This window comes from Periophthalmus magnuspinnatus, unplaced genomic scaffold, assembly GCF_009829125.3.
Source record: "Periophthalmus magnuspinnatus isolate fPerMag1 unplaced genomic scaffold, fPerMag1.2.pri scaffold_110_arrow_ctg1, whole genome shotgun sequence".
In the NCBI taxonomy this organism is placed as follows: Eukaryota; Metazoa; Chordata; class Actinopteri; order Gobiiformes; family Gobiidae; genus Periophthalmus; species Periophthalmus magnuspinnatus.
Genome location: NW_022986700.1, coordinates 45,279 through 59,813, shown reverse-complemented (window position 1 = coordinate 59,813; position 14,535 = coordinate 45,279). Strand labels below are relative to the sequence as shown.

Sequence of the window (14,535 nt, the reverse complement as noted above, 5' to 3'; positions counted from 1 at the left end):
CTGTCTCTGCCCCACTCTCCCCCCTTACAATTCTCTCTCTAGCTAACTCATTTCCCCTTCACCTCCAGTCTCCTCTTTCTCTCTATTTCTCTCTCCCCTCACCCCCCTCTCACCTCTCCCTGTCTCCCTCCTCTCTCTCTCCCTCTCTCTCTTTTATCTCACTTTGCCCCTGTACCCCCTATCTTTTTCTCCCCTCTGTCTCTTTTTCTCTCTCCATCCTTCCCTTCACTGTCTCTCCCCCTCTCTTTCTCTCTCTCTCTCTCTCTCTCTCTCTCCTCCTTCATCTAAAACACTTTTCCTAATGATGCACTTGAACCCAATCAGTTTCCACGGTGACACACACAATTATTCAAAGACAAAGTGGCGCCGAGGCTAATTAAGGCTCGGGTCATCTGTTCTCCATGAGCCCCGACACATGGATCAACATTAGCACGCACCATTTTAAAGCTGCAAAGTGTGACTTTTCTGGTGGCCACCTGCTTGTCTCCATGGAAATGCTAATGTTTCTGTAATTCAGTTACAAGTCTTAAAAAACAGTTTATAAGCACTTTTCACAACTCTCACTATACAGAGATGAGTTTTTCTCTGGCTGTAATGCTAATAACAACTAGCAAGCTAACGAACAGTTCCTGATTATTCACTTATAGCTGCATTGTGTAACTTTTCTGGTGGTGAATGTTCTTATTTTCTCTTTACAAAACTATTTGAAGAACTTTTCAAATGTGTTGTGGGATAAATAAATAAAAATACATCAACTTGAGCAGCTAAAACAGTACAGCATTAGACGTATCTGTAGTGGATGTAATCAGTGACAGCAGCGACCTTCATGTTACCAGCTTGCCTCCATACAGATAATGTTAATGAGTTTAATGGCATACTGTGGAACATCCGGTGCAACACAATAACATAATACCATAACATAATAATAATGCATGCATATCTGCATACAGTTACAAGCAGCTACTTCAATATATTCTTGCATAGACCGTTTAGCCTCACCTCTAGGCCTAATAGAGACAAAGCCTAAGAATCTAATCAACCAAGCACAGACCTTGGACTAAAACTGGACTAAACTGGACTTAATCAGGATTAATTGTTCACTCAACCAAGACAATTAAGGTATTAACAGCCTGCACCTGGATCCTGTTCAGAGCTGTAATATAAATGACTACAGACATAACTGCTTTGTGTTCACTGTTGGTGTGTTTCTCAAAATGGTTAAAGCTGCACTATGTAACATTTCTGGTGGAAAGTCAGCTGCCTGCTTGTTGGCAACAGTTCAAACTGTTCAGCAATCTGGACATTTGTACAATCTATGGTATGGACCCATGGACAGGAAAAGAACTGGATCTTGAAATTTATTAAATTTAAAAACATTTGTCCATTTGACAGAATTCAAGCTTCTTTTCCAAGAATATTCCACAGTATGGCATTAAACAGACCTATGGAGACAAGAAGGTATCAAGATCGGGCAAAATTGCAGGTCGGATCTGTAGAAAGCCGAGACACAGTCAGAATGCCATACTTTCAAGGTACTCTTTGATGCTTAATGCCATTCTGTGGAACATTCCAGGTAAAGCAACATCTCCTTAACTCTACACCAGAAAAGTTACGTAGTGCACCTTTAACGTTTACTTACTTACAGAGACAATAATGACTAGGCCTATAAGTTACTGGTCATTACGCGCGTATTAATGTTGTAAACGTGGGAAGTCCTCGTGTGAGTGCACAGAGGAGAGAGAGGGAGAGAGAGAGAGGAGGGGTATGGATGGAGTGATGTTGGAGAAGAGAGTGAGATAGAGAACGTCCGCTGCAGCGGCAGGACTCCGCGGGATCAGTGCGCCTCTCCCCCGCGCACGGGCACACTCTGGACCCATGGAGAGAGACGGAGACCGGGCTGACTTGATTTGATTCAGTGGAGAGTGACAGGCCTGAGTAACAAGTTACAACGACACGGGAGGTAGGGTTGTGGAGTAGACACCGGTTGCGAATTTTGGAGCGAGTTTGTAGCGGCTAAAGCGAAGGAAAAAATGTCCGGGAGAAAGACGAGGATAACGAAGCGCCCAGCGCACTGTCCCGCGTAAACTCAAGTAAGACATTTTAAAATCGTGTTACATGTGAGTAGACTGGACAGATATGAGCTTATATCGGGGCTAGACATGGGACAATACGGGGATTTAGTGTGTCACGATTATAATGGCCAAAATAACAGCTGTTTACGAGCATATCTATATCTATACTATAATTCAAAACGGTAAATAAAGGCTACTTTATACGTGTAGCCTACACAAGTTAAAAAGACAGTAACAGCCCATGTTTTAGTATGTAAAATAATAAGTAAACTAATTATCATTGTATTATACTTTGTTGTTGTTGTTGTTGTTTGCCTATATGCAACATTTTGTATTTATTTCCAAATCAAAACATATATATTTTTTTATTGATAATTGCTACGGCAAAAGTCCTATTTTTGTCATTCTGAATTCCAAGTGAAAACAAGATTTTTTTTAAGCGGTATTATTGTTAATGTATTGAGAATTATTGTAAATTCTTAGTATCAGCTACTTTTACGCACGCTCTTACAATAGGCTAATAGTTTGGTTGCATTACCTGGTTGTCTCCATGGAGACAGAGTTCACCTTTGGTTATACTTAGTAGCCTACTTGAAGAAATCATTTGTAAAAACAGATAAATGCCATTTGAAAAAGTCATCGCAGGCTTGCTGTTTATTCTTGGTATAGTAATATTTTCAAAAGCCAGGTGTATTTTATTTTTGCATCCCTTCTTGATAAAAAAAAAAAAACCCAAAACAAAACAGAGAAAAAAACACTACATTATTGGCATTGTTAATATCTCTAGAAGATGATCACAAAATAAAAAAAACAATAATCCCTCAGTCGTCCAGATCTGCTCCATAACAAAAGGCGAAATTAATTTGTCCACTGGACAAATCGTTGTACAAGTGAAGACTACAACGATTTGTCCAGTTGACAGATTTAAATTTCGTCTTTTGCTATAATTTTTCCAAATAGGACTATCTGGTTTTGCTCTTGTTAGATGTAGATGGAGTCATTACCTGCAAACACCTTATTCAAAGGTGCATGTAACTTTCTGACGGACGAGAGTCCGAGAGTCCTGGTGGCTTGTCTCCATGGAGATGTTTGTACTTTGCCTGGAATATTTCATAGTCAGGCATTAAACTTATTCATCACCATGAAGTAAAGCAGGTGACCAGTGACATCCAAAGACTCACTCAAGCTAGAGCCTTCGATTTCATTCAGACCACAGAGGCACATATCATTTTCTCTCATAGAGAGTGTGGAGTATAAAATGTACTGACTGATTGTATTTTTAAGTATTTGATCAGAGTTACTTTTTATGTAACAATACAGACAATACAAACTGATTTAGTTTGTACTCCAAGACTCCAAGGTTATTAGGAGTACCATAGTCTCCTCCACAAATGAGAAACACTGCATTTAGACATAAGCTATTAACCTGGGTGAAGTGTTTTGCCCAAGGACACAACAACACTGTTCCATCATACCTGGGAGCACTCTATCTGATAGGCTGCAAGAAAAATCACAATTGAATCGAAATAGCAATGTGAACAAAAACCACTATATAAAGATTGAAATTTTTGAAATGACATACCGGTAATCTCCTGTCTGCATAAAAACTGCTAATACTGTAGTTTAGACCTGTACAAACACTAGCCTGATTTCCTCAAATTAATAATTCCTCTAAAACATTGCTCTCCCCTGTTGTTTAAATGGTGACTCCCATGTGGCTATTCTTGCGTAAACCTTTGAGTGGGTAAGTGTGGAGATGCAGAGGTTACACAGGGTTATTATTAGATTCTTATGGTGTTGAATAAGTCATGGGGATGTTGACTTGTAATGGACGCTGCTCATCGGGGTATCTGGGTTATTTCTGTTTTTGTGCTCTTAACCTGAGTGTAGACAGGAGTGCGCAAATGGACCCATCCCCTATTCTTTGTTAAGTGAATCTTATTTTCAAGGCACTGTACCTGATTTTTACTGTCTCAAAAACATGAAAAACAGAACTAGTTAATTTTTAAAGTTTTGCAGTGGTCCAAAGTTATTCCTCAATTACCTTAAGCATTCAGAGCATCCTAAGAACAGAGGACAAACCTCCCTTTTAGAGACAATTAATTCTACCTTAACCTATCTCCATGGAGACAACCATTCAAAGCACAGGTCAGATCTGTGGAGAGGCAAGCTTGCTTACAGTAAGAATGCATGTTTTTGAATGTGTTTTGAGCAAAAAAAAAAAAAAAAAAAAAACACCTGTAATTGAATAAATCCATGATAAATCAATACAATGCCATACAGTGGAACATTCAACGCAAGACAACAGCAGGCCTATGGAGACAAGCTGGTGGTGAACCCTAGACCTAAAAAGATGACATTGACCTTCAAAGAGAGGGTGTTATGCAAACTTTTTGCACCTTTCAGCCATGTTACTGTAACTTTGTTCCTTCATCAGAAACATGCCTGAACAGTAAAAAGTAACATGGTAATCTAAATATGTTATGTGTTAGCAGTTAATACCCCATAGAAGTGTAATACCCCCTCTTTAAGTTTTAAAAGTGCCCAAAGTAATTTAATAGCCCTATTATATTAACAATCAGATCTACTTAGTGTACATTACTAGTAGGGTAAACAGTAATGCTGGGTTGGGCAGCTGGATATTTTTTGGATTATCCTGATGATGTAATGATATGGTCTTATTTTAGCAGCCTATTTTTGCTCTACTTGAGCTAAGGTAGGCCTGACCAAGCTTAGCAACAAGATCATGAAGATGGGTCCCTGGGCGCTGCATTGCTCCTGACAAGTTGCCCCAGTGGCAGTGAAAGATGGGTCAAATGCAGAGGACAAGTTTTCCTGTGGGGGCAATACAGTGTACCTAAACCTTACTCAAAATTAAAATTAATTTCTCCAAAACAACAGTCTGATTTCTGATATATCTGGTATATACTAACATTTCAAAATCATTTCAGTACTAAAGAATAGATTCGATACTCAATACTTATTTTGATGCCCAAATTATCATTTTAAAAGCTCTTTTTTAGACAATATTGTAATTTTCAATACAAAATAGTATTTGCTTATTACACCATGTGGTCTTCCAGTAGTTCTGATGAAACTCAAAATAAAACTGTTCAGGAAAAAATAAATTTCATCCATCCATCGATCCATTTTCTTCCACTTTTTAACTGCTTGTATCCGCGATCTTGTCGTTTCGGTCATTACCCAAAGCTCATGACCATAGGTTAGGGTAAGAACGTAGTTTGACCGGAAAATCAAGAGCTTTGCCTTTGGACTAAGTTCACTCTTTACCGCAACAGTCCGATACAGCAACCGTATCACTGCAGATGCTGCACAGATCCAACTGTCAATCTCACACTCCATCCTTCCCTCAATCGTGAACAAGACCTCGAGATACTTAAACTCCTCCACTTGAGGCAAGGACTCATCACCCACCTGGAGAGGGCAAGCCACCTTTTTCCGGTCGAGAACCATGGCCTCAGATTTGGAGGAGCTGATTCTCATCCCAGCCGCTTCACACTCGGCTGCAAACCACCCCAGTGCCTGCTGCAAGTCTCTATGAAGCCATCAGGACAACATCATCTACAAACAGCAGAGATGAGATCGTGTGATCCAAGAACCAGACCCAGTAGATAGTGATGGGAAAAAACACTTTGAAAATGTATTAGTTACAGAATGCTTCACAATGCTTTATAGAATGCTACCTGCATTCAAATGTATTTTGTGGGGTATAGGTTATGAATTATTTCAGATGGAGGGCCGAGGGGTCTTTATAACTCTATGGTAGAGTCACTGTTGTTGAAAGAAATATCCAAATTAGAAATCTACAAACACTGAAACTTATAATTATTTGTTTGGTTCTGGGTCCTCAAACTGACACACTCTTTCAACAGACAACAATCATGTCTGTGGGGTTGAATAATGGCATCACTTTCTGAAGCTATTATGAAAAACAAATTTCACTTTTGTTTGTTTATACTGACAGAGAAGATGTTGAACTTTGTGCCAGTTTTTGTTTCATGTGAACAGGCCCAGTAATTACAGACAGTAACTATAAACCAGGTCAACACATCTGCAGTCTGACAGTTACACAGCAAACTCCACCTGAGAATTCTGACCTGTCTCCAATGCTGCTTAAACCATAAACTGTATAAAGAAGTGGACTAAGTGAGTGTGACATCATCCATAGCGTTCGGCTCCAGTCAAATGAAGTTCATCGAGGATAGCAGTTATAGGATCCAATTTGATGCCAAAGAGCCAATCCGGAGTGAAACTGTTGTAGGTAACGCCCTTTCCTGCCCGCAGCGTTGGTTTAGCAGGGAGTGGGTGCTTAGCAACCCTGTCAATCAAACCTCTTGCGACATCTGGGAAAGAAGGTGATTTGTCTGTTATTAATGTTCATACCACCACCATAATGTTCATTACCAACACAATAGAGAAATAAAAATACAAGGATTATGTAGAGCAGGTTAATATAAATATTTTAAGATCAAAAGGACCAGCCTGACAGCAGCAGTTATTGAGAAAGGGCCAGCGGTTTTCTGATGTAAAGTGAATTGGAGCCAGAGTGATGGAGCTGGAAGCACACCCATGCTCACTTCTTATTTGGAACGAGGCGAGTAGCAGGTTAACTATTTATATATACAGTAGAATCCGTATAGTTTACAGGTTTAAACTATAGAGATTCTATAATGTGCTGATATCACATGAACACAACCAATTGCTGGGTTTCAGATGACATTCTATAGCTGCCCCCTCTGTATTTAATATTACTGGCCAATTCAGTGTTGTGACATCATCTCAAACCCAGCAGTACGTGACTCAACATTAGAAGATGGAGATTTTGGTTCATTATTTAATTTCATGTAATTTTTTGTTTCAGTAAACTCCAGTGCACTCCCCGCCCCTCGCTCCCCTCTTACCCACAATGCCAATCATCAGTAATGCTAACCATGACTTCAGCACGTACTCGATCAGCAGCGATGACAGTAGTGTGGATCGCTTCTTCACTGAAATCCCAGAGACTGAAACTATTAAAGGGGTCTACTTCCAACGAGCACGGCGTCTTTGGGATCATAAGGCCGCAGCACGAGTGGACCACAAGCTGCAGGTACAGATGTCATGATGTTATTGTGTCACGACTGTTGTGAGAGGCGGCATCAAGATTATTTACAGCTACTGACCAAACCAAACTCATTTTGTGACTGAAAAAGCAAAACATTTACATTTTTTTTTATTTTTGGGATTCATTTGCAGATGATCATGTGCAATTCTCATTACAATCTTTTTATTTTTGTTTGAGGAATAATTTTGCATTCTTCTGCTTTTTAGTGCTCAGATAATTTCCGCATTCCCCTACCCCCTAGTCCTAGCTAATTCCTTGTATTTTTCCCATTGTGAACAAGAAGCCAGTTGAACTGTTTCCATTAAAGGTCATACAGTATTACTCAAAATCGATTCTTGTGAGCTTTAAGCCCTGTTATAACGCTGTTACCTCATCAAAAATGTACCTGGACCTGGTACCTGTTTTATTTCATTCATACATGTTTGAGTAATCCTGCATTATTAAAGCTCCAAGGGCTTTGTTCCACCTTGTGATGACATGTAGTGGTAGTTTTCAACAGCTCCTTTTACCTTTAGTTCAGTAGAGATTGGCAATTCTGGGGCTGAAATCATCCAAATGATTCTAGTAAAGGTGTATGGAGTTTAAAAACACAGTGGAGCACTTCCTGTATTACCACATGACATCACAAAGTGGAACATAGTTTTCCATCTATCTATATCTATCTCCCTCTCTCATAATGCATAGTGTGCTCTGTTCCGATCCCATAAAATGCACTAAACTAATGTAAACTCTTGCAGGCTCTAATAAATGTGGGGGGAAACCGCTATGCGTTCCCTTGGTCCACTCTGGAGAGGTTTCCTCAAAGCCGACTGGGACAGCTCCGGTTCTGCTCCACACCTGAGGAGATCTCCAGACTCTGTGATGACTACGACGAGACCAGGAAGGAGTACTTCTTTGACCGTAACCCAACCGCCTTCAGGTAAAGAGGAAGGTACTGGGGCTGTAGGCCTGGAGTTGATCGGTCGATGGAGTCTTAGTCAACCAAAATTTGTACTGGTCTAAGCATTTTATTTAGATGATAAGGATTCATCTGGGACGACAGCAGAAAGGAGAAGTGAGTGAGGAGGCTGGAGGTTTTGGTATAAAAAAAATGCAGATTAAACCTATTACTACTTTAATGCCTATTTTATATCTCTGCCTGTGATGTATTCCAGCTGGAAAACTGAATTTTCTTCAGGATTAACAAAATCTATATATCTATCTAACCTCATAATTCACAAGTGTAATCTGTTTGCATAAACTGATTGTATGCTGCCTCTAGTCGCTGCTGCAATTCTAAGTACTATGTGACATCACACAGGACTGCCCTAATGTTTCTGATTACAGCAACCTGGCTGCAGAGGCGGAGTTTGATGTGTGGATAGCTATTAGACCAATCACACTGTTCCTCATATGTGTGATGCTCAACCAATCAATGCTGAAAGTATTGATTGGATGAGTTTGTCAAAAATAAATCGTTTTCCCTGTTTCCTCTCAGGGTGATCCTAAACTTCCTGGCGGCAGGTAAGCTCCGCCTCCTCCGTGAGCTGTGTGCCGTGTCCCTCCACGATGAGCTGGACTATTGGGGTGTGGATCCAGCTCACATGGAACGCTGCTGTCGCCGTAAAATGATCACGCGCGTGGATGAGAAGATGGAAAAGGACCGGAAAGATGAAGAATGGAGACAGAAGAGGCTCATCCAGCAAAGAAAGAGCCTGGACACTGGACAGGGCTATCACAGGTAGGGGGCGCTATACTAAGAAAAAAGATCCTAAAGCATGCATGTAAATGCTTTGGTCGAGGTTGTTGTATTGCAATTCTGTATTGTCCTGCATTTGAGAAGTCTCAAATGCAGGACAATACAGGATTGCTTGAAAATATGCAGAAATCAATCAGAGCAGCATGCTAGCTAACTGACTCTGTCTCAAATCTAATGTTAAGTTTGATTAAAAGTGTTAAATATAAAAATAATCAATTAAAATGTAACTTTATTAAAATAAAGACTAACTGATTGATTTTATGTATAGAATACTTCACATACAGATCGTGCTGTTATTTTAATGTTTATTGTGTCTCAAAATTAGCATTAGCGTTAGCATTGAGACACAAACATTTCTCTTTGTAAACACAGAAGTGTCCACTGGTGAAGTTTTCACCTAATGTGTTTAATATTCAACATGTCAGTGACATCCACCTGCAGCTCCCTGTCCACTGCCTTATCTCTAAGTCAATTACAACTTTGAGTAACTATGGTCACAACAAAGTAAAGTGATTTTTACACTGTGGAAGGAGGTAGGTAAAACAGTGATGCATTGTTAATATCCACATTTTCATGTGTGTGCACAGCTTTAGAACTGCTTTTTCAGATGGCGAAGTGAAACAGTGTACAGCTGCTTTCGGTGATTACTTCTGACTAATAGAAATTAAAAAATACTTTATTATTAGCTGTGGACAGCGTGCAGTAGTCTCAGCTTTTACAATGTACTCTTTTGGGAAAGGCACAAAATGTACTCATTTAGAAAACTGGGGTACCGCCGCTTTAACAGCTCAAAATCGATGATTTTGCATATTATACCAACTTTAACCTGTTTGTAGTGTCAGATTTGTGACACATCTCTCCTTTGTGGTCGAAGGGTGGTGTGGATGGTGCGTGAGATCATGGAGAACCCTCACTCCGGAATCCCAGGGAAGATCTTCGCCTGTTTGTCGGTCATCATGGTAGTGGTAACCGTGGTGAGCCTCTGCATCAGCACCATGCCGGACCTAAGGGCCGAGGAGAAGAAGGTGAGACTTGCTTTTACACTGTGCGTTTAAACATGAAAAATATAGGGCACGCACTGGATGGACAACTATATACAAGTACTCTTAAAGTGGGACTTTAACGCCCACAACCACCTTTCAAATAGAGTTACTAAACTGAGCAGTACCTGGAGGACTAAAGGGGAGCGTGAGGGGAGTTCTGGACATAAGAGGAACAGTGTGATTGGTCTAACAGGTAGCCACATTTTTAACTCCATGCCTATAGCCAAGTGTTTGCAATTAAAACACCTGGCCTAATCATGGCAGTCCTGTGTGATGCCACATAGTACAGTAAAAAAAAAGTACAGTTTTTTTTTTCAGATCAAATCAAACTTTATTTATGAAGCACTTTTCAAGCAAAAATGTTACACAAAGTGTGTTACAAAGCTGTATCTGTATCTAGTTTGCACTAAAATTGAGAAAAAGTCACTAGGAACAGTAGGTAATGCTATTCAAACACCATATGCACAGTTTAGTACAAAAAAGTAAAGTTGATTCCGTGTTTAGTTCCACTTTAAACAAAGAATACAAATATTTGGAATAGTAGCTTAGTGCGTGAGTGTGTGATGAAATACAAAGACAGAGTACACCATTGAATCCAGTGAGCTCATCGTGGCAGTGCTGTAGTGGCCTGGGGCTGATCAAAGCTGCAGCTGACTCTGTGCTCTGCAGGTCTGAATGGGGCCTGGTTTACTTTGTTCACAGACATCAAAAATGACCACCACACTTTTGAATGTGATATACTACTACACACTGCAGTATCAGGACAATGTAGATAGTACTATCTGATGGAAAAATGTTACCCAGAATACATCATCCACCACCATCATCACCATCATCAAATAGCTCTTTAAAGCAGTCCTGTTATGCAAACTTGACTTTAGTATTGAAGTTGTATTTAGAGTGAGTCATGCATGTTACAGATCTTTATAGTGTTAGTGATCTTTATAATCCTGTATTCAAGATGTCATTGCTCCGATCAATCTTCATTTTCACCGCCGGAGATGCTTTGCAACAGATGACGGTTGCTCCACCAAAAAGTTACACAGTGCACCTTTAATACTTGACTTTATAATGTGCACTCTAAACAGAATCTTGATATTAAAATCTGAATATAAAATGATCAGAATTGCAGTGCTTGTCAGAACATCGGTTGGGTTGTTATCAATATCTGTTCTTGTTAATAGCACCTTTTGAAAAATATTTACTGAGAAAAATTGTGATACTTCTAATACCAATTCAGCTTCTGTATTTCCAAAACAAATGTAGCATTATCTCACTGTTATAGGCTGGCTACTACTACACAGCTTGAATGTCCTTGCTTACCACTGGCTTGTTGTTGGAGATATCGGGTTCCCCTTAAGTGAAGTCTAGAGCAGGATTGATGTGTTGTGTTTCACTGTAATCTAAAACAGATCGAGTTTCTGAGGAAATGGCGGATGGGGTTCCCGTTGGTGCTTCCCGTCAATCGCTCTCACCCCACAACCTGCATAATACAACCATAGAGTTTTACCAAGGAGGCTTAGAGGAAGACCCAAGGATTTGAGGATTCAGAGGAGAGGGTCAGATGGTACAGTTGGTGAAGAAGAGAGGAGCAGATGGAGCAGAGGATGCAGAGGAGAGGGTCAGATGAAGCAGAGGGTAAGATGGGGCATAGGAGAGGGTCTGATGGAGCAGAGGATGCACTGGAGTGGATGGAGCAGAGGAGAGGGTCAGTTGAACAAGAGCATGCAGAGTAGAGGGTTAGATGGAGCAGAGGATGCAGAGGAGAGGATGCAGCAGAGGAGAACAAAAATGTTCTGCTGCATCCAGCAGAGAAGAGGGTCAGTTGAACAAGAGGATGAAGAAGAGTGGATCAGATGGAGCAGATGATGCAGATGAGGCAGAGGATGCAGAGGAGAGGGTCAGATGGAGCTGAGGATGCTGAGGTGAGGGTGAGACATAGCAGAGGATGCAGAGGAGGGGATCAGACGGAGCAGAGAATGCAGAAGAGAGGGCCAGACAGAGCAGAGGAGAGGATCAGACGAAGCAGAGGATTCAAAGGAGAGGATGGGGGACTAATTTGCTTATAGTGTATTTTGTCCAATAGTTCAGATCAATTCCTTGTTCTCTGGAGTACAGCTGAGCAGAATTGCCTCTTCACTGTTCAATCAGGACCAGTCGAACTCGCTCATCTCATTCATACCTGACATTTGCCAGTGTCCTCCTGAGTCCGTTCCTCACAGTCTGCTCCATATGAAAACATGCGCGACTGTGAGGAGAAAAACAGGATTTAGCTGTTCTGAATATTGTCCCACAGCCCACACAGAGATGTAACTACGTGAGGTTAGATTCATATTTACGTGACCAGTTTATTGTTGAGTTTTAGATACTATCAATAGCCAATAATATTTAATATAAAAAAATCTATATTCTTAAAATGCTGATTTGTGTGGTAATACAGTGAGTTCTAGGGTTGAACCATTGACTGTATACATACATTTACATCTCTAACCTGCTAGCTGACGCATTCTAAATAGGAAGTGAGCATTCAGCTTCAGGCTCCATCTACTCTGGCCCCAATTCACTTTGTATTGAAAAACTGTCGGCCCTCCCTCTGTCACTGCTGCTGTCAGGCTTGTCATTTTGCTCTTACATGTTGCTATTAACCTGCTCTACATATTATTCTGGAATTTTTTTACATTATTGTGTCTGTAAATTAAGATACAAGCCTTCTTTTCTCCAAGGTTCCCCCGCTAAACCAGCGGTGTGGACAGAAAGGGGCGTTACCTTCAACAGCCTTGCTTCAGATTGGCTCTTTGGTTGCTATGATACTTATGGTCAGAATTCCAAATATGGAACTCACCTCCAAATTCACCCCTATAACTGCTAGCCTAGATGAGTGATGAATGCTACACTCCCTTAGTCCACTTCTTTATGGTCCAGAGAGACAGAAGTGATCATGTAGCTCTGGTTGTCATGGTAACGTGTTAGCTTCTGTTGCTATGAAAAATGTAAGTTGTGATTAGGCTGTAGGTTCTTTTAAAGTTACTTCTGCTAACATGTTAAGTAACGCAAAACAATTTCTAACCCTAAACTATTTTCCTCCCCTTAACATAATCCTGTTATTAAACTTAATCAAACCCTAACCGTAACTATTTCCCTAACCTTAACCCTAACCAGTTTCATACTTCAAAAATGACCCTGTTCACATCAATGGACCAATCACAGCAGACCATCCCTCCTGACCTGATATTCTCACATTAACCCTTTTTCCATGATACTGCTAGGCTAGTTCTGGTTTCCTCAAAAGAGCAAATATTCACTTACTGTTCCATTTATTCTCTGGGAATGGGGAATTAGCTGAGTTGTGCTAGAAGAATAAATCAATATTTATGTAACGCCTACTTTTATTACTTTGTGTATGAATTGAATGAATAGGTTTGCACTTTAGCCTCATAGCAAGAAGGTCCTTGTTCTGCAACATGGGCCCTTTCTGTGTGGAGTCTGCATGTTCTCCCCATGCTTGTGAAGTAAAATGCTTTCTAATTAGATGTAGACAGTACACATCTGACTTATTTTGACCTGAAGAGCTGCTTATACAATATATCTGTCTATCTGGGTCAAGACACATTTTCCTCAAATACATAGGGAAAAAATCAACTAAATATGTTTTTCTTTCTCTTCCTCTGCCTTTTTTCTCCCTCTCTCTCTTACCCCCATGTCTCTCTCCAGGGCGAGTGTTCTCAGAAGTGCCATAACATGTTTGTGGTGGAGTCGATCTGCGTCGCCTGGTTCACATTCGAGTTCCTCCTTCGCTTCATCAATGCTCAGAGCAAACTGGAATTCATCCGTGGCCCTCTCAACATCATCGACGCAGTGGCCATCCTGCCCTACTACGTCTCCCTGGTGGTCGACCTCCGTGAGCCCAGCCCTGAAGAGCTACATTTGGGCATCACAGCGACCGCAGGGAGGGGCTACCTGGATAAACTCAGCCTCATCCTCCGCTTGCTACGCGCACTACGAATTCTGTACGTAATGCGGCTAGCTAGGCATTCCTTGGGTCTACAGACACTCGGGCTAACCATGCAAAGAAGTATGCGTGAATTTGGCTTGCTATTGCTATTCGTATGTGTAGCTGTGATGTTGTTTTCGCCATTGGTGCATTTAGCTGAAAGCGAGCTAGCTCCGTTCACAGCCACGCCCCATCACCAGTCGTTCAGCAGTATCCCGGCGTCCTATTGGTGGGCGATTATTTCCATGACGACAGTAGGATATGGGGACATGGTGCCGAGGAGCATACCGGGACAAATTGTGGCATTGACGAGTATTTTGAGCGGGATTCTCATTATGGCGTTCCCGGCGACGTCAATATTTCACACGTTTTCTAGGTCATATCAAGAGTTGAAGGCGGATTATGATCGGCTATGGAAAGAGGAGGAAGAGGAAGGAGGAGAGGGAGGAGGGGAGAAGATCCAAGATGGTGGACAGAGTTCAGATCAAGATCAGCTCCTGACTGAGACCAGAGGAGACCAGGAGGCGAGGAGACAAAGCACAACTCTTCCTTCTACAGCTTTTTAA

The 14,535-nt window shown here is 41.0% G+C and overlaps 1 protein-coding gene across 1 annotated transcript; it reads left to right on the top strand.

Moving 5' to 3' along the window:
* The first annotated feature begins 6,999 nt into the window (after positions 1 to 6,999).
* Positions 7,000 to 14,535, top strand: LOC117393420 (potassium voltage-gated channel subfamily G member 4-like). Its single transcript, XM_033991545.2, has 5 exons — positions 7,000 to 7,182; positions 7,935 to 8,116; positions 8,675 to 8,917; positions 9,810 to 9,960; positions 13,690 to 14,535. Exons 1-5 carry the CDS (start codon positions 7,000 to 7,002, stop codon positions 14,533 to 14,535), a joined length of 1,605 nt encoding a protein of 534 aa, XP_033847436.1.

Coding starts and splice junctions, on each gene's coding strand:
- LOC117393420 (XM_033991545.2), top strand. CDS start 7,000: ATGCCAATCATCAGTAATGCTAACCATGACTTCAGCACGTACTCGATC. Junction 8,918..9,809: donor ACTGGACAGGGCTATCACAG/GTAGGGGGCGCT, acceptor TTGTGGTCGAAG/GGTGGTGTGGATGGTGCGTG. Junction 9,961..13,689: donor TAAGGGCCGAGGAGAAGAAG/GTGAGACTTGCT, acceptor GTCTCTCTCCAG/GGCGAGTGTTCTCAGAAGTG.